The 20,783-nt window shown below is 34.0% G+C and overlaps 1 protein-coding gene across 6 annotated transcripts in view; it reads left to right on the top strand.

Moving 5' to 3' along the window:
* Positions 1 to 16,916, top strand: part of AP3B1 (adaptor related protein complex 3 subunit beta 1) — a 374,259-nt gene extending 357,343 nt beyond the window's left edge. For 2 of the 6 annotated variants that reach the window (XM_074204379.1, XM_074204375.1), the window contains exons 26-27: positions 1,249 to 1,387; positions 13,919 to 16,915. In XM_074204379.1, coding sequence (XP_074060480.1) covers positions 1,249 to 1,387; positions 13,919 to 14,072 — 293 coding nt within the window. In that variant the 3' untranslated portion in view covers positions 14,073 to 16,915. The other 4 variants (XM_074204377.1, XM_074204376.1, XM_074204381.1 and 1 more) reach the window with 3 other exon arrangements.
* Positions 16,917 to 20,783: the final 3,867 nt, after the last annotated feature.

Here is a 20,783-nt window from a genome sequence, read left to right as displayed (position 1 = left end):
TTTGATAATGGTTAAAGCTTCTCTTTTCTCCAAGTTGGGTAATTGGATTGGATGTTTTGCTGCATAAATCAGATGATGATGGTAGCCTTTAGTATCTTCCAACTGCTAATTACAGGGGTCTATTTCCTTTTCTTTTTGGCATAAGTTTAATACAGAAAAAAACACTCATTTATAAAAATACAGAACTTTTTTTTAAGGAAAATGCTTCAAATCAAATTATCATTTCTGTGAACATTGTAAATCATCACATATGTTTAAAACTTTCCCAGATTTTTGACTTAAATGCAGTGGTAAGTGTGGCTCGTGGATTATAAGTGTTACTGAGGTTTTATTTTTAACCTAGATACTAAATGACAGTGATGTAGCAAGTATTCTGCATTATGTTATGTTTGTTCACTAAATAATTTGATATAAAATTTTCCAAAATTGATGGCATGCTTTGTGTTAACCCCGTTTTCTTTTGTTCAAGATTTTTATTAATTTAATTGCCTTTCTAAAATATAAAATAGTATTGTGTGTTTTTTTGGAAACTTAGATCCTCTTTCATTTTCTGCTTAGCGTTTTTGCCCCAGATTTGTAGCTGAAGTTGTAATTGTTTGATTATAGTGCCATGGGTCGGTTGTAATTGTTTGATTGTAGTGCCATGAGTTAGTCAAATGCTGTCATCAGGTGTAGCTTGTCTGCATGTATCTTTTTACAAACCAGGTGGTAATCAAGTGAATCATTGATAAGGTAACTTTGATCATTCTTAGTTCATGAGGACAAATAGTCCTCAGATAATGGCTGCTCATAATTCTAGATTCCACTATGATTTGCCCTCAACTAATGTATCTCAATAAAATGTTTGAATGAATATTTATAAGCTAAGAAGGAAAAAGCTTGTTTATGTAGTCTGAGATTAATTGATTATATTTTTAAAAGAACTGAAATTGAGATTTCATCTTTGTATTTCTGCCATTTTATCCTTTAGTACTTGAGCAAATCCATTAAGGGAGAAAAATTGCTTTGACTGCATCAGGAAATAATATTTCCACACATTCTTCCTGTGATGGGAATATTTAATTATTTAGGAATAGTAGCAGTTCATTTTTTAATTATCATGAATTTAACTTATAGCATATGTTCTGAGGAATTGCTTTATTAATAAAAGTAACTTCAAAAACACCGTCTGGGCGGCAATGGTTTTTTTTCAAATGTGGTTTGCATGAAGATATGAGCTTATAGCAGATCTTCTTTTTAATATTACAGGAATACTGACAGGAATGAATGAAACATCGACTACAATCATTGCTTCACCACAGAATTCTACTCCCCCTGTGATACTTCAGAAGATTGTAAATGTAGCCAACCTAGGTACAGTCCCTTCTGGACAAGATAACATACATAGGTAATTTTTTTTTCACTAATAAACTATATGATAAATATGTGTGTGTGTATATCTATATATATATATACACACACATAAATATAAAATCCTTGATTCATATTTATCTTTTGAAAATGATATTTCACAGGTATAGTTTTGTCTTTTTTATGGTAGTATCAGTATCTCAAATGCTTGGATCTAGCATATGACAACCCAAAAATGCCATCTTTGGAGCTATTCAGAAGTAGAATGAGCTGCTTCTTACTAAAGGTCTCCAAACAAAGACTGGATGACCCCTGGTCAAAATGTATAATGGAAGGAGTTCCTGATTAAGTACTATTTGATCTAAATAACCTCTGAGCTCCCGTCTTATCCTGATTTTTTTATGCTTCTTTGACCTTAAAATTAACAACTTACATTAAGTTTGCCTACATCGCAGCATCCTTAGTACATTGTTATTAGTCCTTACTAAGAGGTGAACAATATCTCACCCTTTACATGAAGAGTTGGACACAGCCAAAATGAATGAACAACAAAAAAACATTTTTATAGGATTGTAGATGATGAAAATCATTATTTATTTTGATGGCAAGGTAAGTACAATAATTTTACTTGCCATTTTACAGGCAAGGGAGCCAAGGCTCAGAAAGTTAAGTGATCTGCCCAAAATTTTACTGTTAGGCAATTTTCTGACTCCTGGTAAACTACACAGTCTTCCCTCTCCTTTGAATAATGATATTAAGAATCCACTGAATTTAATTTATTATTGACTTAGTTAATATATTTCCAATAAAACAACCTTTGAAGACCTTGAAACTGGACTTATTATACATAAGGAAAGAGGTGAATAGAGAGAATACCAGTTCCAACTCTGAGTTTCCTTTCTTTATAATTCTGGTTTTCTTCAAAGGCTACTTCAAGGTTAAGATAGAGCCCAAAATGTGAAGACTTTTCAGACCTCAAAATCTCTCAATGAATCATCCCAGGGACTAGGGGTCATTATAGAAAGAATGCTTGCCTGGAAGCAAAGAGAACCAGGCCTATTCTTGTTTCTGTTTGCTTCTAATGTCCCTCCTTTTACTTCTGTTGCCTAGCAGTCAGGTGTCATAGATTTGGTTTCATGAGTGAACATGAAATTTTAAGGCTGAAAAGGAGTTAGTCCAACACCTCCACCCAGAGAAGTGGCAGTATGGTTTAATGAGAAGAGCTCTCGACTCTCGACTCAGAGCACCTGAGTTTACTCCTTATACAGTTATGGGCAAGTCACTCAACTTTTTTGCAATTTAGTTCCCTCATCTACAAAATAAAAAGATTGGGCTGGATGATTTCTAAGGTTCTTTCCAGTTCTAAATCCAATGACATGAAATCACAATCCATGACTACCTTGCAAAAGAACTAGAAACTCAGGTCCCAGCCATAAAACTGTCTGGTGTTCATGGTTAATATGTTCAGCACTTCTGTCTCAGTTTCCTTTTGCCAAATGAGGTTACCTGTTTAACAGGATTGTAAAAAAAGAAAAAATAGATAAGACACTATGGAAAATTAAAAATGCCATAATTCAAAAAATGGTCTTATCTGTACTCTTATAGATACAGTCCTATCTATTAGGTAGTTCTATAATGAGAACCAGATGAGCCTTTAAAACAATAATTAATCCTTCTCAGAAGAGCCAGAGATAAGTATTTTCTTCATTTACAGCTAGCTCTACTCTTCCAAATATAGAAGGAAAATGAAATATGTGCAGTAAGTTTTTTTTTGTTTTTGTAGTCTCCATTATCTCCAGCATCTGTAGAGAGCAGATGCTATTATGTTTGATTTGTGTGCCCCTCTTAATACAAATAACATAAATCGTTAAAATGCCAAAGCATATATGACCAGAGCTGATATTTTTTACTTGACAAGTAAAAATGAAATTCCATGCTGTTCTTACCAAGGCTTTATACTGTCTGATCCCTTCTAGTTAGGATCTGCAGAATAATTAGAAGTATTGCTATTTCTCTGTTATATCTGAGAAACAAACTAGGGGAAGTTAAGGGACTTGCTCACGGTGACACAGCTACTCAGTGACAGACATGCCAAGAGCCAAGTCCAGAGTGTTGCAATTGTCAAACATCCACTTGTACAATTCCTCAGTTTATCTGTCATTTGGCATTATTACAGTAAAGTTTAAATGATTAATGCCATGATAACAATTGCCTAAATTATGCATTCTAATGAAAAAAGGCATGCATAGCTAATATAAAACAATCACAATCTAGGAATCATTTCTGTTTGATTTTAAAATGTCATCAGAAATGTGCACTCAAGCAATCTTTTTGCTCCTCTACTAAGAACAGTGATAGTGCAGACCGTGCCTTGGTCTGCTCTGTCATCACTGCTTAGATGTGGCTGTCCATGAGGTTGAGAGATAAACCTCCCAAGTGAATACTAGAGAGACAGGCAGTCAGAAATTAACTGGGGGAGTCTTGAGTTACATTTTTGTTCCTAATCTTTGCATTTTACAAATATATCTAGAGTACTAAGATTGAGGGAGCCTCATAAGAAAGAACAGGAAGCACAGATTCCTTCATGTATTGATCCCATAAAAATATTAGAGAGCATTGTTTTCCATACATGATTTGTCTTTCTCTTTTGTATCAAAAGCACTATGTGTTTAGAATAAAATAGGCACAGATAGTATTCATTTTATTTAAGTTAAAATGACTTTTTACATTAATAACTAACAGAAACTTTCAGTTGGTTCCTTTAATGTATATGTTGCTATTTTTAAAAATGCTGTTCTTTATATTACATGTCCATATTGGACTGAGTTTGTTGTTGTGAATTTATATGATATTTAACTTTAAATGCTAAAATACAAATTCCTCTAAGTTCTTTTACAATGTGTTTTCACATTGTAATATTAATATTACTTTATTAATAAATATTACTTCATTTTTACTTGTAGCTCTTACTTGCCAGAAGAATTGCCCAGGGTCTTATAGCCAAAAGTGTCTCCCTGACTTTGAGGCTAATGCACTATCCACACCATATAAGATTGTAAATTGAAAACTTTAAATTAGGGAGGAGGTGCTGACCTGTACTAAGAAAGATTTCCCTTAACCAGGAATTCCCAGGACCAGTGAAATCACAGGTTCCTCTCCTCTCAGTAATAACTCACATTTATGTAGCACTTTTAAGGTTTATAAAAAGTTATTCAAATATTATCATATTTGATCCTTTCAACAAATGTATCAGGAAGGCTCTCTTATTTTTTCTTAATTTTACAGATGAGAAAACTGAAGATGAAGGAAAATTAAGTAATTTTCCCAGGGTTGTACAGCTAGGAAGTGTCTGAGGCAGAATTTAAATCTCATCTTAGCCACTAAATTCCTTTTTTGTTAAAGCATTAATAGTATTTTGTAAAGAATAATTATGTAACAAAGGCACTTTCACATTTTTAATCATTTAAGTATTATATATACCAGGTATTCATATGCTCAGCATGAAAACCTTATTTGCTTTTGGGGAAATTCCCTGCAATTTATAATATATTGAATGTGTGAGAAGCAGTCTGGCATGATGAAGAGAGAATCAATTTTGGAGTCAAGAAGACCTGCCTCAGACATTTTTTGGCTGTATTGACCCTGTGAATGAGTCACATAAGCATTTAGGTCCAAAGCAAGTCTCCTGCTTTTTAAAAATTTTATTTATTTAAGGCAATGGGGTTAAGTGATTTGCCAAAGGTCACCCAGCTCCACAATTATTTTTTTTTTGCAAGACAATGGGGTTAAGTGGCTTGCCCAAGATCGCACAACTAGGTAATTAAGTGTCTGAGACCGGATTTGCACTCCAGAGTTGGTGCTCTATCCACCGTGCCACCTAGCCATGCCTTCAGCTATGCAATTATTAAGTGTCTGAGGTCAGATTTGAACTCAGGTCCTCTTGACTTCAGGACCAGTGCTCTATCCACAGTGCCATTTAGCTGCCCCTAAAGCAATTCTTCATGTGACCAAGCAAATTCTAACCTACATTGGATAGAGGGAATGTCCCCATCTGTAGATCCCTATTCCATTGAACTTATTGATCCAATCCATTGTACATACATGCCATATTTGTACACACAGACCCACATTCATCTATAGACTGGCATTATGGAATAAAATTCCTGTTGTTTGCCATTGGAATGTAGAACTTTGGGATGAATAGCATTAAAGAATAGCATTAAATACAAACCAAATAACATAGTTTGATGCTTTTTAAGTTTTTTGATGTATTTTGTATTAAAAAACAGCTAAATTCTTGTTTCAATTAATAAGAAAATCATCCATTTTTCCTATTAGGGAGAAAGCTCTCAAGAAGTGAAATTAAAATTTAATTAAGTTATCAAACCTAAACATAAATAAAATGAAATTCCATAGCACCACTACAAAAGTCTTTTTTTTTTAGGTTTTTTTTTTTTTGCAAGGCAACTGGGGTTAAGTGGCTTGCCCAAGGCCACACAGCTAGGTAATTATTAATTGTCTGAGGTCAGATTTGAACCCAGGTACTCCTGACTCCAAGGCTGGTGCTTTATCCACTATACCACCTAGCCGCCCCTACAAAATAGTCTTGCTAAAAAGGAGGAAAAAGAGCAATTACATATATGTTTTTCTGCATTTTATTTTTAAAAGCAGCCAATAAGTCCTATATAGTTACTTATTAAAGGAACAGATCAATTGAGAAAATTATTTTGGTTATGAAATTACTACCTATTCCATATAATTCTTCTGTCATGACATTTAGTTTTGCTTTTAAAAATGAGTCCATTTAGAGTGATCATCAAAATATTATGCTTTGAAAATCTTTGACTCAGATTTGCTGTTTGAAAATTCTGCTATTAAATTATACTAAAGACTATTAGTGCAAGGACACAATACAGAAACGCAGTTATAAAAGGGGAAATCAGCAGTATGTGGACATGGAAAGTATGTGGACATGGAAAGCTCCTCATCAAAAAGCATTTATTAAGCCCTTTTCTGTGGTAGTACTGTACAAAGAAAATGTACAGATATCCTCAGCTCTTTATAAGCTTATAATCTTAGGCAACATTAACACAGTTAAACTGACAGAAGTAAATTAAAAAGTATGCAAAGCATAGAATAAATTAATATGTCAGGTTCTAGTTGTGTCTTTTCGAGGTTAATAGGAAATGAATTTTTTAACTCTTATTTGGGGGTTTGTTCTGGGAGCAAGGCGGGGGAGAGAGGAACCACTAAAAAACTGGTGCTGGTAGGGAGTATCTTTAGAGAAGTAACTTTTGGGGTCAACATGTGTGTGGATTTTTTTTGAAATATTAAATTCATTTCAGGAAAAAGAATGAAGTGCTTACAGGAACTCCATGTCCAGATGGAAGCTCTCCATTGATGAAAGAGCTGAGATTTCAGAAAATTCTCTCTCTCGTTATTGCTTATTTCAACTTCTTTTCTATCTTGCCTTTTATCCAAGTTACTAATTAGTAACAAAATAAACTGGTGAGAGTTTAATCTTTTATTTAGCTTATTAGCTTATTCTCTGGTAAGGGTTTTAATGAAAATTGAAATGACCAAAAGCAGCAGAATAATCTGTAGACTGCATAAACAGACTTTGAATTATAAAAACAAAAGATCACTACTATATATATATGCAACATTTCCCCTTATATTATTCTTTTTGTAGGAGTCAGATTAAGAAATGTAACAGATTAAAAACTTACAACTTTTTCGATCTTGACTCCAGGATAGCTAAGAGCTGAAACAAGGTAGTACATTATTGTTCATTATAGCAGTACATTAAGGCTTTGTCTTTCCATAGAGTTTAATTTTAAAATAATAACCTGTGACTAGAACCAATAAAAAATTTCAGTCTTGGAATTGTCTAACTCAGAAGTGTCAAATATGCTACCCACATATGTGGTCCCCAAAATTCTCTAGTTAATGTGAACCAGATTAAAATGTGATTGGGGAATATTTAACAAAGTAAATAATACAATACAATATAGATAATGTTAATATGTGGTTTTCTAAGTCAGTATGCTTCCTTGGGGATTCTGATATATGGTTTACTGATTTCTTCTCATTACTAGTCTAAACCAATCCAAACTCAGCCAGAGAGAATGCCAAGGTTCACATTTCTTGATTAGAACTGCTAATTATTTGTGCTGCTGCCCAATGATAGTTGGTCATACCTTTAAAAAAAATAGACTTCATGAGTGAAAACCTTTGCTCTTATCTGATTTCATGTTACTTCTTAATTTATTGAATTAATACTACAGAAACATCATCATTATTCCTTTTAATCAGTACTTTGTATTCCTTTTATACTCTTGATGTGACCATATTTTTCTTTTCCCTTGTTAATCGTACAGATATTTGTGTTTGTGAAATAGAAGCAATATTCTTAATTTGTGGATACATATAATGTTAGTGGAATAGATTTGTTATTACCACTCTGGTCATTAGCTATTAGGAGAAAGCCAAGTCCTATAAATGGAACAGTGTATCCATGGCAACATGCCATCCAACTTTTAACTTAACACATTAAAAAGGTATCTGGGTGTTTTTTTTCCTCCAGACTTTGAATAGCAACAGTGACAGTGACCTTTAGTAAGGTAGTGTTCAAAATGAGCTTGGTTAGTTCATTCATATAGCCATTAATTGCCATAAAATACTGTTTGGTAGTCCTTATTAAATAAACTCCCTAAATACAATATTTAATTATTTTTCTATCTTAAAAGAACCATATCATTCAAATCGGTGGATTGTTCTGCTAAACCAGCCCCATTTTAGCACAGTTGCATATAGTTTATTATAACTTATCATATCTTGTATATAGTTTCTTGTACCTTCAAAAGATGTAAAAGTTCGACTATTTGAAGTAACCCCTCGCGATATATTTTATTGTCTATCACTAAATATTTGGTGTCTCCAGATCCTAACTCCATAAGTTTTGGCACACATTTCATCTTCCAGGGAACCTTCATTTGTAGTTTCTGATTGATTTTGATTCTAAAATAAGGTTAAAGGTTTGTAGAAGCTGTTTAGACTTGAAGTTAATCAAAATTGATGATTCTTTCAGAAGGTGGTGGTTGTCCACTAGAGGACAGCACTGCTTTTGTATCTGACTGCTTTGGACTATAATACCTAGGCATCATTTTTTTTGAAAAATCAAACTGGGACCTCAAAGTTAATTGTTGACCAGATGGAATTATTGGATATTTTGAAAAACTGATCAAATCAGAAAGAAAACTTTAAAATTAAAATGTTCTTAATTTTTCCTTTTGTGAGGCATTCTGTTTTGTGACTGCTGAAATTTATAAATAAGACTTTTAAAAATGCAGGAAGTGTATCCTTATTCCTTTTTTCTCCTATATTCATTATTTAAAAAAAAACAAGAATCTAAGCAGAAGATAAAGGTTTAAGAATTATGGTTTAAGGCATGGTGAGAGGAGGTTTAAACCTTTTGTTTATAAATCTCTTTCCCACACTCTCATCAGTCTGTACCTCTTCCCTTCCCCCCCCCCCCCAAGAGGGGAAAAAAGTTTTTTCCTTCTTCCCACTCTCTGGGTTTGGGAAATAAATCAAGTTTACTGTATGGAAGAAAGAGAATATGTCATTGAATAAAAACTAGTTAGAGTATAGAATATATTTAGATCTCTAAAATTCAGAATAGAAAATAGCCAGGGAAAGATTATTTTTTGTCTGATAGTATTGTATCTAGGTATCAGAGAATTAATTTTGAAAGTTTTAAAATGTAGACGTTGACATTTATGAATTTGAATTAAATTTAAACTTTTTAATTAAGCACCCTAGTATTGTTTCTTAAAATGTAATTTTACTTCCAGCTTTTAAAAATATGTAGTTAATAGATTTTTCTCCCTGTTCAAAATATTTTCTGGATTGATACTGTGATGTGCTAAATAAAATTAATACAATAGTTAACAATTTCTAAATTTTTGTTTCATTTCAGCTTTTTGTAAAATAGGGTCCTATAGTAATTAATTCTGGTATTTGGAAGTAGGAAACTAATTCAAACCAAGATTTCTTACATACAAGCATTGTGCAACTTCATTACACATTTGTCAACTTTGAACTAATTATTTTTGTACAGCGAGGGCTGGGCATTGCATCTTGTGATCGTCTTTCTTACTAATAGGATTCTGTCTGCTTCAGCAGGCAGTAATTGAAGGCTTCATGTACAAGGTAGGGAAAAAAAGTTTTAGCCTGAGTGGGCCATTGTCACAGCTTCTGGTAACCAGTAGAACAGAAAACAGGAGAAAATTGAACTCAGAATAGAAAAATCAGGGACCAGGAAGGCTACCCAAGAGAAGAAAAAGCATGTCTTAGAGATGTTTGCATCAACACTAGCAAATGCTGTTCTGTGTTTTGGGGTTTTGTTTTGTTTTGTTTTTAATTCTGTTTTTGAATATCCTGGAAAATTCATTCAGCTTCTGAGACACATATTTTAAAGATTATTTTAATGTAAATATCTAGATACAAGATGATTTCATTCATTCAAACTAAGGGGACTTGGTTGGAGTCCCCAAATAGTTTCTAGAGAAAATATATTTTAAGTGTATTAAGGGAATATGTTTTAGATACTATTGGTATCATTTGTTGATATTTGTTTGGTTTTGTTTATCCTAATTGTTAATTATGGTAGAAGAACTTTTCAGGAAATTAAAGCACATGTTATTTGGAACCTAATAGTCAGTTTATTTCCTTCTGTTTTTAAAATCCTAGTAATATTTTATATGCTCTAAAGCATTAATCAAAAGCTTAGTATCATCTATCGGATATCCATCTGGAAGGTGAAATAAAACTATATCCTCACAACAGATAACTTGCATAATCTTGGACAAGTCAAATCTGGTACTCAGTTTTTTCTATCCATATAAGAGGAGTTGGAGTGATCTATAAGGGCCCCTAGAGCTAAAACCAACCCTAGTTTTCATGGAGTAATATTAAGAAACTACTATCTGGTAAGGAATGATTTGAAAAATGATGAAAAATACCTCTTAATAAGATAGAACCCATCTTAAATAGACAATACATTTTTAACTGTCAGCCCACTTATTTGTTCTCATTTACACTGTTACTGTTTTTTGAGGTTGGTTGGTCTCCTAGTAGACCCTCCCTGTATCACAAGAACTCCATTACAACAGCTCAGCATTGCACATCCATTGTACAACTCATTGGGGAAAAAAAGCATGCTTTTCTTTATATAAAGAAAAGAAAAAGTTGAGTCTAGATTTTGATTAGGAAAAGGGTCAAATCAAGGGCTGGAAATTTGCTGGTATTCTTTAAAAAGAAAACCTGATAAAGGTTTTTAAGATGGTGACGGTTATCAAAGAAGAAAATTGGTGTATGTGATTAAAGAAAAATGCACGTTCAGTAAGCATGAGAAGCAAAACAATGTTGACTCAGTATGGAATTAGTCACCTACTAAGAGGAAAAATATCATAGTATGAGTATGTTTAAAGCCAAGTACAACCTAAATGTTCTAATGATGTTGACTGTTACTTTCTGTAGATGCATAATAGGTGCCAGTGAGTTATTTTGCTTGTAAGAACTTATTTAGAAATACTTCTAAAATGATACTCTTGTGACAGTCAGTTTGGACTATGGTCTGGCCTATGGTTCCCTAACATTAAGTTGGGGGCGGGGTGGAGAATGCACATTTGCTTTCTACAATCCAAAACAAATCACACTGTGTTCCAATTAAATACATCTTTTTTGAACTGTGAAATGAGAATGTCAGAACATCTGATCTTCTAGTCTTCTTTAAAGCAGTGCTTCCAACACCGGTGCCCACTAGAACATAGAGACCTTGTTAAAAACACAGTTGCTTTTATACAGCTAGCAGCACTCTTGCCAAAATGATTTGTTTAACATGTTTCCATTGCAGAGCAAATACATACCTCCTCTCTTTCATGTCCTTATTTGTTAGAGCATTTTGAGAATTTGGTGGTAATAGGATTTAAGGAACATGTACAAGGAACTAATTTTAATCTGTATAAACATACTGACACCAAAATTGACATGTCTCTGATGAATTTTGCATTATCATAACATTGGCTCTCTACCACTTTAAGTTTTTAATAGAAAAGAAGTAAAAATGTGCCTTAGGGCTATACAGCACTAAACCTGAAAACTATGGGGCTTTTGTGTTCCTATTCAGACATAATTTGTTTCCTTGTGGTCCCATGACACAAGTGCTAAGTAAATAAAGGGACTAATAAGACTATTGTTTACATAATTATAAACCTGTCAGAATCAACTGGAGAAATAAGAGGCTTTATATTATGGATAGAATAACTTAAGTTTATAGACAAAAATAACTGTAATAAACAGGATGCTCAAGTGATTAGCTAGCTTCTGGTAACCTAATTTGACACAAATGAGATTTTCCTGGGACCAGAAATACCTCAGAGTTTTGGACAAAAGAAATCTCTTAGGCCTATGATAAGCCTCGTAGAAGAAAGGTTATTTAAGAGATATGGACCCTCAGAATGGAAATTGAGCACACATTGCCTAATCTCTTGAGACTCAGTTTGATAAAAAGCAAGTTAAAAGTGTATTAGACCTTCATAAATCTATACAGCTATATGATGTATTTTATATACATACAGACATATATTTTTCTGTCCTTCAACTGACAACTTTCAGTTACTTCTCATAGTAGGAAAAACTTTGTTCTTTTTGATATCCTTTACAAATACCCAGTATGTTTTAGTATATAAGGAAATGTTTTCAATTCATTTGATAGATAAATGGTTAAAGGTTTATTTTTCCATATCTTGTTAATAACCTATTATTAACTAACATTTAAAAAAATAATTTAAAAGAATGTTGATAATATTTTCAGTTTAGCAAAATTAGTATATTTGTTTTCCTTTTGTTGCATTATTCTAATTATTGTTGGGACACTGTCCTTCATGATTATATTTAGGGCCAAAAATGGCCTGTTAAACTTTCCCCCAAAAAATAAATGTAATGTGTTCTGAGATTTTGATGTGATTTTTAAAAAAAAATGAAAAAAGAAATTACTTCTCATTTAAAGAGAATCTGCTTCCTGCTTAAGTGGCTAATATTTTAATTAAGTCTGGAGTGAAGTTTTTTTGAGTGTCTCCTGATAAACTCCCTCTTTTATGTTGATGGTAATTAAACAGATCCCTGAGGACCCCAGTAGGCTCTGTGCAAGGCCCATGCTAATTGTCAGACATGAGACACTGACCAGTTGGTTTGCTCCTGAATAGCCCACAGCATGCTAGCAGCCCAGCAGTTTTATTTTTTTGTATTGTGTGCTGTTGTCAGGGCTAACTGGGTCCTATTGTGACTGAAGATGTTGCGCAAATTGAGGCAGATGGCTCTGATTCAGACACGTGTCATTCAGAAAGGGGAAAGGGGATTGGCCCTGAAAAGTGGGGTCACAGCAGGTTACAGACCTGCTCTACACTTGTTAGTGTTTTCAAAAGCTCATGTGCAGCAACTTTGTTGTGCTCTAGTTTGTCATGCTTTCCTTCCCCACTCCACCCCCCCATCCCCCACCAAAAAAAGCAAAAAAGAAGGGTGGTTTGTCCCTTATGGAGGACTAGGTAGTTGCTATCCTCTTCCTTCCTGTCTCTGGGGCTTGGCTGTGCATGCAGAATGAATTAGCAGGATTGACAGAAGTTCATTGTGTTCAAAATGGCTTTTCAGTCAATTGCAGTGCTTAAAAGGCTAGTTTTGCTTTTAATTCCATGTAATTAGTGGTTGTTGGTGTCTTGGAATGTAGCAATAGAGTATTAGTCCTTAAGTTTCCTCTCTTATGTTCAAAAGGAAAAAAGGGGGGATCTAATGTTCTGAAAGTACAACAAAGGGAAGAACATCATTGGTTGTTTTCACTTGGTTTCATTTCGTCATCCCTAGAGAGTGAATTTGAATCTTTCAGCTTGACTGGACTCATTGTTGCAAATATGAACATTTTCAAAGGAAACATTTTCACTGTATGTAGAAAAGTTTTTTCTCCCCTCTGCATGTATGAAGAAAAGTTTGGTTTTTTTTCCCTCTGCATACCCTCCAACTACTCATAGTTTCCATTTCAATTACTCAGACTTTTAAAATTCAAACTCTTGGAAAGATGGCTTTGTGGACAGAAAGTAACAGGAAAATAGAATGGTGTGCTCTAAGTGACTGGATCCTAGGCAATGGATTAACTATCAAATGAATTAAAATATTTAAATGCCACCCAAAATACTTTATAAAATGAGGGACTATTGACATGCAGCTTCACATTTATACCCATAAATAATTCAAGTCTTCACTTTCATGAACACTGGACAAACTAAAATTGAAGGCTTTGGAGACAGGATGTTGTACAGTTTATTAATTTTCTGAAAAATACTTAGGTTTAGGTTTTTTAGCAGGAGGGATATTGTTCTTAAATTATTTCATTTACGGGGGTGTGGCAAAGGGAGTGGGTGGAAGTTCTGTTAAACTCATTTGACTTTAGGAACAATGTTCTGTCTTCTTTCTTCCTCCTCCTCATGAAGATCTCTTCACTTTTTTCCTCCAGATTTGCAGCTAAAACTGTGCACAGTGGGTCACTGATGCTAGTCACAGTGGAGCTGAAGGAAGGCTCTACAGCACAGCTCATCATAAACACTGAGAAAACGGTGATTGGTTCTATTCTGCTGCGGGAGCTGAAGCCTGTCCTGTCCCAGGGGTAACCTGCTTACATCTGGACCTCAGAATCTGGCACACAACAAAAGTGCCTGGCATCCACTACTGCTGCCTTTCATTTATAATAATAGACCTTCCATCTGGCAGTGGGGGAGAACACACTCTTGACATTCTTGTCTCCTGCTTTAGAATGCTCCTGTGTCTCTTGCATGTGTGCTGGGCTCGCCCCCTTTTTTTCGGTTTGCTAACCAAAGAACATATATTTTACTGTCAGTTATCTAAACTCTTGAATCCACGTGCTGTATATTCTCCCCTGACACATCTACCCTTTTTCCTTGACTTTTTCTAGTTCTGGTGAATAAGTGTTGAATAATTCGAGTTCATTGGATATCAGTTTGCCTTCACCAATAAGCAGAAAATTTAAGAGAAAGAATCCCAGATAGGCATAGGATAGTGAAGACATCTGAAATTAAGTAAGAGAATAATAGAACATCTGCAAAATACTGTTGTTCAGTGAATCTCCTTGGGTTGTAATCATTTGCTGTTGACTACTGTCTTCAGATTTTCTGAATGGTAAAGAATGAATAAAATAGCATATATATAATGACTTTGCTTTTTCCTGGGTATCCAATCAGCACCTATTCTGTAGTCCATTCATTCTAAAACTGTTCAATAAGCAAGAGAGCCAGCAGGATTTTGTTATTAAAAGAAAACCTCTTCCAACCCTTGGCCAATGTCAAAAAGAAAATAATTGTTAATTTTTTTTTTTAGAAACTTTGTGTGGCTGAACAAAACTATCCGTTCCAAAACAGTCAATTCACAGAATAACAATTCCCAAGATTTCAACACAAGATCTGTGATCACTGCTGAATAAACTCTTTAAATTGTACTTCAGGTTGTTATATTGAGCCAAGTAGGTCCAACTGAAATTCTTTAGGATGAAACTTATTATTCACATATACATGGATTTCAGAAATAACATCAGAATTAAATTGTATGAAAAACACATCAAGACCATTTTGAAATTTTTTTCATCAGACTGATATATATTAGCAGAAACTACTGTTTAGCAGCTTGCCCTTTTAAATTAAAATTGTTCCCCAGTCTGGAAGTCTTTCTTTTTAAACCCTTTTCTCAATGGACTCTCCAATTGCAAATTAGTTATATCTTAATTAGTTGATTTGTTTACCTCAGTGATTGACCTAAACTTTGTGCTAATTCTTTCTCCTCCAATCTCTGGCCCATCTTCCAATCCTCCCCATACCCACCAAAATAATTCCAAAAAACTGCAAAGAAACTAACCTTTTAATAGATCAGTTTAGATCTGAGAGAAAGAGAAGAGAAAAAAAAATTTTTAATTGAAGATCATTGGAACATATAGTTTAAGAGAAATAGAATAGACTTGGAAGATTCTTTAAACATTCAGATTAACATACAGTGGAGAGTACAAACCAGAATGTAAGTTATCCTGTTAAAGAAATAAAAGAAATCAGTCTAAGGAAAGAGAACTATAGTTGTCCTAAGTTTCAGGTCATCTATCACTCTGAAGTACTGTATTTTCTCTTACATGATACTCCCAAGTAGCACTATAATTATACTTCATTTGGTATTTCTATTATTATTCCTATTTTCCAAAGCTTTCTTATTTTGGATTTTTAAATCAGTGTTTGAAAGGTAACACACAATTTGACAAATAAATTCTTTTCAAATTTTAAAATTGAACCTACAACATTCCTTTTTTTCCTATATTTTGGGGAAAAAGAGGTGTTTTAATGAGACCTCAATTTTTAATAAGAAAAGTATAATAATTGTGATTGCTTATTTTTAATTTAAAGTCTGTATTTAACTGATAGTATGCCTCATATGTTTGAATTTGACACGTAATACAGTAGCTTAATGAGATTGAAAGATTTTTTAATATGTATGATATTTGAAGTATTCAACAGCAGATTTCTTTTGAAGAAAAGTGATTCAGAATTCTTTGCCCAGAATTCATTTGACTTTCTCATATTTCGTGATTATCTTTAAATTATTTCACAGAGTTGTTAGCCAAAGTTAAAGCCCAAAGTCTAGCTATATTTTTATATTTTAATGTTCACTTAATGAGATTTTATAGACACCAATGTTAAAGAACTACGATAGTATATTTTCCATCTCATTACAAGAACAAAAATAAGGTTTTTTTTCTTTTTTGACTTGAAAAATCATTTTTAAAAAGATTGAAGAAGATCCCAAAATTGTTATAATAAAGATACTGTGTACTATACCTCTGGCTATTCCCATTTATAATTCTTAATAAAGAGAGAGAGAGAGAGAGAGAGAGAGAGAATGAATGTGTGTATGGTGCTTGATCTTAGAATCCAAGTGTATTAATTTGAATCTTAGAGGTATGAGTGAAAATCAGAAGCTAAAAACTAAGTACTGAACTTAATATTTTCATTTAGAAAATTGTAATAAAGTGTTCATCTGAATTTGTGTGTATTATTTAGGCTCTGCTGGAAATGGAAAATGAAGAGATAAAAGCCAAGTCACTGTAAATCTTTTCAAGATGCATACCTAAATAATGGTTTCCATTGATTCTTTTTGGAAGTACAATTATGCATGTTCCATGTTGTAATCAGTTAAACCTATGAAATGACATATTGAAATAAGATGAAATGATCTCAAAAAACTAGCCATTTTCCAATTAACAGGGTACTCATAGACAACAAAATAGCCAATCTAATATTTCTTCAGGGTTTTTACTGCTACAACTTGCTACCCTGATTAAACAAGAATTTTTGCATCAGTATGCCTACAATTTTGTCCAGTTTTCCCACTTTGATTTTCTTTTTAAGATAAGATTTTTTTGACCTACATTTTTTTTAAGAGTCTAAATGGGAGTACAGAATGCAGAACAATCATCATCCACTTGGATGCCATTTTATAAATTAACTGTGTGCTTTTGTATGAAAAAGAAATATAATTTAATAATCTGAAAATAAGAAATTAAAATGTATTTTCATTTGCACTCATGCAATATATAAACTGCTGTACATAGTTTGGAAAATTTAAATTTATTGCATGTCTTGATCGCATTTACCCTCGGTCATGTAATAAATAGGCTTTAATTTAAAAAAACTTAAGTACTATGGTTAAATAGGATAATTGAATATACATATCCCTTTTTTCCTCATGAGCTATTTTTAGCTCTGTGATCATGGAGGTCTCACATGAAACAATATGATAAGTTTATTTACTGTTTTTGTCATGTAGGAAGTGAGGAGAGGGGGAGTCAGAATGCATCAGTCAGAATCTGCCATTTGAGAGGGACCTCATTGTTCATCAAGAAGAAGAATTCACTCTATATCATACTTTACAAGTGATCATCTGCATTTTGCTTAGACCTCAGTGAAGAAGAACCCAGTGCTCCTCAAAGACATCCATTCCAATTTTGGATAACTAGTTACTAGGAAGTTTCTCCCTATGTCCAACCTAAAGTCATCTCTGTCAAGGTTCAACCCTTGACTCTTGGTTGAACTTCCATGGCAGTTTAAGCTTGGTTCTGTTGGGACAAGCTTTAAGAATTACCTTTCATATGCATAATTCATTTACAGCTTGTAATAGCTAGTGAGTCCATGCTTGAAGCCCTTCTGTCATGATAGACTGGCCTAGGCAGTTTGAAGAGTGATATATGTTTTGGTCAAAACAACCATTGAAGCCCATCTAGTAAGTCATTGAGTTGAACCATGAAAGGAGTATTTCTATTACCAGAAATGGTAATATCTATTGGAGTATCTTAAAACATGAAACAAAAAGGTACTTTACCACTCCTCTGAGCAAATAGAGCAAGTAAAGATCTAAATGTTGTTGTAATATGCAGTTTATTCAATAATAACATATGGATGGCCATGTGGCATCATAAGTGTCCAGCTTTACAGAATTAACAGAAAATTGAAGTGTGACAGAGGAGTCAATCTGTGGATTATTATTTGTCACACTCTATAGAAAAAATCCTTTTATTGAACTCACAGAGAATACAAAGAAGTGTAGGAAATAGCCCATATATGCCCTCAGCAATATGAAGATTCCTCTCAAGTTCTAAATAAAATGTGTGAAAGGTAGTTGCATGCTGCTTTTTGCTATTCTCCACCACCTAACCCAAAGCTACTGCCTCCTGAAAGCAGTCAAACTTAGTCTCTTTCTGTAGGGAAACTATCTGATCAGCTACTTTCTTCCCTTCCACCTCCTTTCTTCCTGAAGTGTTTTCATTCAACATGAATGCTACATCCTTTTGCCATTCTTTTACATCCATCTCTGACCATCTTCCTTTTTTCATGTTTCTATACTCCCCTTAATTCCATTCTTTACTATTTCTAAGCATCTATTTTGCCTGAAAGATATATTTCTTGCTCATCTTCTCTCCCTCTCTTTGTTCCACTTCTAAAAAACATACACATATGCCCAAGGTCCATACTCTGTTCTCTGCACACTGCCCAAGGATAGTGATTTTTGTTAGTAGGGACATTCCTTCTAGTAATGGTTAACTACCCTATGAGGGTCCCTACAACCAGAGAAAATTCACCCTGCTGTCAACCTAGTGATGAGACACTCCGAATTCAGCTAAAATATCCCTTAAAATCCTATTCTAATGCCTCATTAGCATGGATGTAACTTGACAAAAGAGGAAAAGGGAGAATATTGGAAGGACTGCAGGAAACCAGGTACATTAGCAAACTATGAATGTGAATCAGTACAACCATTCTAAAAAACAATTTGGACCTATGCACAGTAAGCTATCAAACTTTGACCCAGCTAATAGATATGATCCCAAAGATGTCAAAGAAGAAACACATCTATCAGACAAAAAAAAAATAACTCTTGGAAATTAAAGGGGTATCTTATTGAAGAATGGCTAAGTAAATTGTGGTATGTGAAGATAATAAAATATCATTGGGCCTGAAAGTATGAAATGGTTTTAGAGGGAAGTGGGAAGGCATTTTTGAACTGATACAGAAAGAAGTGAGCAGAACAAGGAGAACAATTTGTGCAAGTGCAACTATGGAGAAATTCTTCACATTGATAAACCACACATGGGTTTGTTTTTTTTTTTTAAGAATGGATTATTTAGGGCAGCTAGGTGATGCAGTGGATAGAGCACTGGCCCTGGAGTCAGGAGTACCTGAGTTCAAATCTGGCCTCAGACACTTAATAATTACCTAGCTGTGTGGCCTTGGGCAAGCCACTTGACCCTATTGCCTTGCAAAAAAAAATGGATTATTTGGTTTACCAGAAAAAGAATTAATCACATATGCCACTCGCTTGAGAAACAATGCATTTAAAATGCAGAAAGATAAACTTTTTTGGACATGTGACTAAGGTGGGGATTTGTTTTGCCAAACTAGATAAATTTTGATGAATTTATTCTTTAGATACATTTTTTTAATTTCTCAGAGGTGAAGAAGTCGGAAAAGCAATGAGAGGAACAGATTAATTTTAGTAAGATCCTTGAAAAAACTTAAAAGTTAAAAAAAGACAAATCTAACTCCTACCTATCCTTCCATACTGATTTGATGACACAGGCTTCTGCTATCTCCAGCCAAACTTGTTTAATTTATGTTCTCCACACACACATCATTCTATCTCTTAAAAAGTTCTATCCTGCTCCTTCTATCCCCTCCTGTCTGGAATGCTCTTTCTTTATCTATGTTCCATGGATCCCATGTTTCAAGCCTTGGTTCATGTACCCTCTCTTAAAGAGGTCCTTCCTCTTTATCCCATCTATTTGTGCCCTGTCCCTTCTCTTTTTTGTTTATACCATATATTTACTCATCTATGAATATCCTGTATTCTCTACCTTCCCAAAGCCCCCCACTATACTGTAAGCTCCTTGAAGGAAACTTATGCCTTACTTTTCTTGTATGTTATACTTAGGCCTATTGGACAATAGGTGCTTTAAACATTAATCCCTTTGGAGTTCTTTACACTTTTGTATAACTAATTTTACTTCAACAGTCTATTCAATCACAAGGAAGTTTATCATCTGGATTATAGAAGGGGTACCAATATCCAAGAAATTAACAGATCTTTGAAGTATTAAAGTAGGTATTGCAACAGTAATCTTTATTATCTGTGTACATGTGTGTGATTCCAACTTAGAAGCCACCCCTATAGGAAAATGCAAACTTAATAGTGCACAAACCAGAACAATGTGAGAAGAGTCTCATTCCCATTGCCAAAGAAGTGAAAGACTTTTTTTTTTTTTTAGTTTTTTGCAATGCGATGGAGTTAAGTGGCTTGTCCAAGGCCACGCGGCTAGGTAATTATTAAGTGTCTGAGGTTGGATTTGAACCCAGGTACTCCTGACTCCAGGGCTGGTGCTCTATCCACTGCACCACCTAGCCACCCCAGAAGTGAAAGACTTGCAAAAGGGAGAGATTACTGAGCTTCAGAGAGAGGTCTGAAACGTCTTCATAGAGGAGAGGCAGGTTTAGCTAAACCTCGAAAGATAGGTGAGATTTGTTAGGAGAGTTCATCCAACTTTTTATTTAAGCATTTCACTACATAAAAAGAGGAATCTGGTAAATATATATATATATATATGCTCATTGATCTTTAAGCAAAATGCCACAGAGGGGGAACCATCCAAATCAACAAACTGCCTATATGGCCTTGGCAAAGTCACCTATGAGCCTGTTTTTCCAGTGGTATTCAATTTCTCCCCCCATCCCAACCCCATTTACTCAAAATAACTGTGTGACCCTGGCAAGACACTGTAT

The sequence above is a fragment of the Macrotis lagotis genome, chromosome X (genome assembly GCF_037893015.1).
Source record: "Macrotis lagotis isolate mMagLag1 chromosome X, bilby.v1.9.chrom.fasta, whole genome shotgun sequence".
In the NCBI taxonomy this organism is placed as follows: domain Eukaryota; kingdom Metazoa; phylum Chordata; class Mammalia; order Peramelemorphia; family Peramelidae; genus Macrotis; species Macrotis lagotis.
This window is presented reverse-complemented; position numbering and strand designations above follow the sequence as displayed.